Below are 1597 nucleotides of genomic sequence, written 5' to 3'. Positions count from 1 at the left end.
TGTGTGTGTGTGTGTGCGCGCGTGCGTGTGTGTGTGTGTGTGCATGCACTCTTGTGAGAGTGTGTGTTAGAATTTAACATGCCTAAATCTCAATAGAAGAGGAATCTTACAGTATTTTGAATTTATTGAAGGAAAAAAAGGACACCTGCATTTCTACATTGATCTCTGGAACTGCAGGGGCGGAAAATCTATAGCTATATTGGAATAGTTTGTCTCTGAAAATATGCCTGCTAGACCACAGATTCCACATATCTCATCCTCTGTCCAGTATTAGGTTTTATGGACGGTCAATATTCTCATCTCTCAAATGGATTTGACAAAGCATGTGTGCATGCATTTATGTTTGACATTCAGAGCAGCACTAATGCTATAAGCTAAACTGGGCAACTTAATAGTACACAGTGTGCTCACTCTTCATGCGTCATGATTTGCCTGCCTGTGTTTATTATTGTTTACTTATTTTTTAGGTGCGAAACAGTAAAGCCAGTGGATATTGCCTTGATCAGGGGTCAGAGGAGGATGACAGGGCTATTCTCTACCCATGTCATGGCATGTCATCGCAGGTTAGTGTGTGTTTCTAGCTTTTTATTCGTATAATTACATCACAGGTTTGGGGCCAGCACATTTACTTTATATATTTACTTTAATTTTCTATATATTTACTTGTTATTTTTTGTAATTTATACTTTTTAATATCATTTCATTTTATTTTATTTTATTTAAAGTGGCCATATGACGTTGCTAAAAATAACGTTATTTTGTGTGTTTGGTGTAATACAGTGTGTTGACATGGTTTAAGGTAAAAAAACCCACATTATTTTCCACATACCGTACATTATTGTTTCTCCTCTATGCCCCTTCTTTCTGAAACACACCGATTTTTACAAAGCATATCGTTCTGAAAAGCGAGGTGTGCTTTGATTGGCCAGCTATCCAGTGTGTTCTGATTGGCCGAATAGCTGAAGCATGTGACGGAAATGTCACGCTCCTTACCATATTTGGAAACACACAGCGTCTCCACGACAACAATACTACAGCGAGAATAAAACATTTAACATAAAACATAAAACATTCGGGCGGTGTTATGCAAATCTTCCCACACAGTGACGTAGACATGTGTGGGCGTGTTTGAATGAGGCGTTTCAGGAAGGCGTGGACGAGTTTTGACTTTTATAAAGAATATCTCTTTGTGTTTGAGACTTTAGTCTTTGCAACTTTACGGATCTTATATATGCACGGACAGCTTGTAATCGCATCATATGACCCCTTTAAATTGATCAAAGTTGAAAGTAAAGACTTTACATTGTTACAAAATATTTCTATTTCAATTAAATGCTGTTCTTTTGAACTTTCTATTTAGCAAAGAATATTGAAAAAATTTGTCACTGTTTCTACAAATATATTAATAATAATAAATATTTCATGATCACCAAATCAGTATATTACAATGATTTGTGAAGGATCGTGTGACACTGAAGACTGGAGTAATGATGCTGAAAATTCAACTTCAGCATTACAGGAAAAAACTAATATATTTCAGTATTTCAATAGAAAACATACACACACACACACACACACACACACACACACACACACA

The 1597-nt window shown here is 36.1% G+C and overlaps 1 protein-coding gene across 1 annotated transcript in view; it reads left to right on the top strand.

The window, feature by feature from the left end:
• The window catches only part of galnt9 (polypeptide N-acetylgalactosaminyltransferase 9), a 94614-nt gene that overhangs the window by 88755 nt on the left and 4262 nt on the right, over positions 1-1597 (top strand). The window contains exon 9 of the mRNA XM_016444762.1: positions 468-563. Coding sequence (XP_016300248.1) covers positions 468-563 — 96 coding nt within the window. The remainder of the gene's footprint in view (positions 1-467; positions 564-1597) is intronic.

The sequence above is a fragment of the Sinocyclocheilus anshuiensis genome, unplaced genomic scaffold (assembly GCF_001515605.1).
Source record: "Sinocyclocheilus anshuiensis isolate Anshui unplaced genomic scaffold, SAMN03320099.WGS_v1.1 scaffold1136, whole genome shotgun sequence".
Taxonomy (NCBI): domain Eukaryota; kingdom Metazoa; phylum Chordata; class Actinopteri; order Cypriniformes; family Cyprinidae; genus Sinocyclocheilus; species Sinocyclocheilus anshuiensis.
The sequence above is the reverse complement of the archived record's forward strand: the minus strand, read 5'-3'. Positions and strand labels throughout refer to the sequence as shown.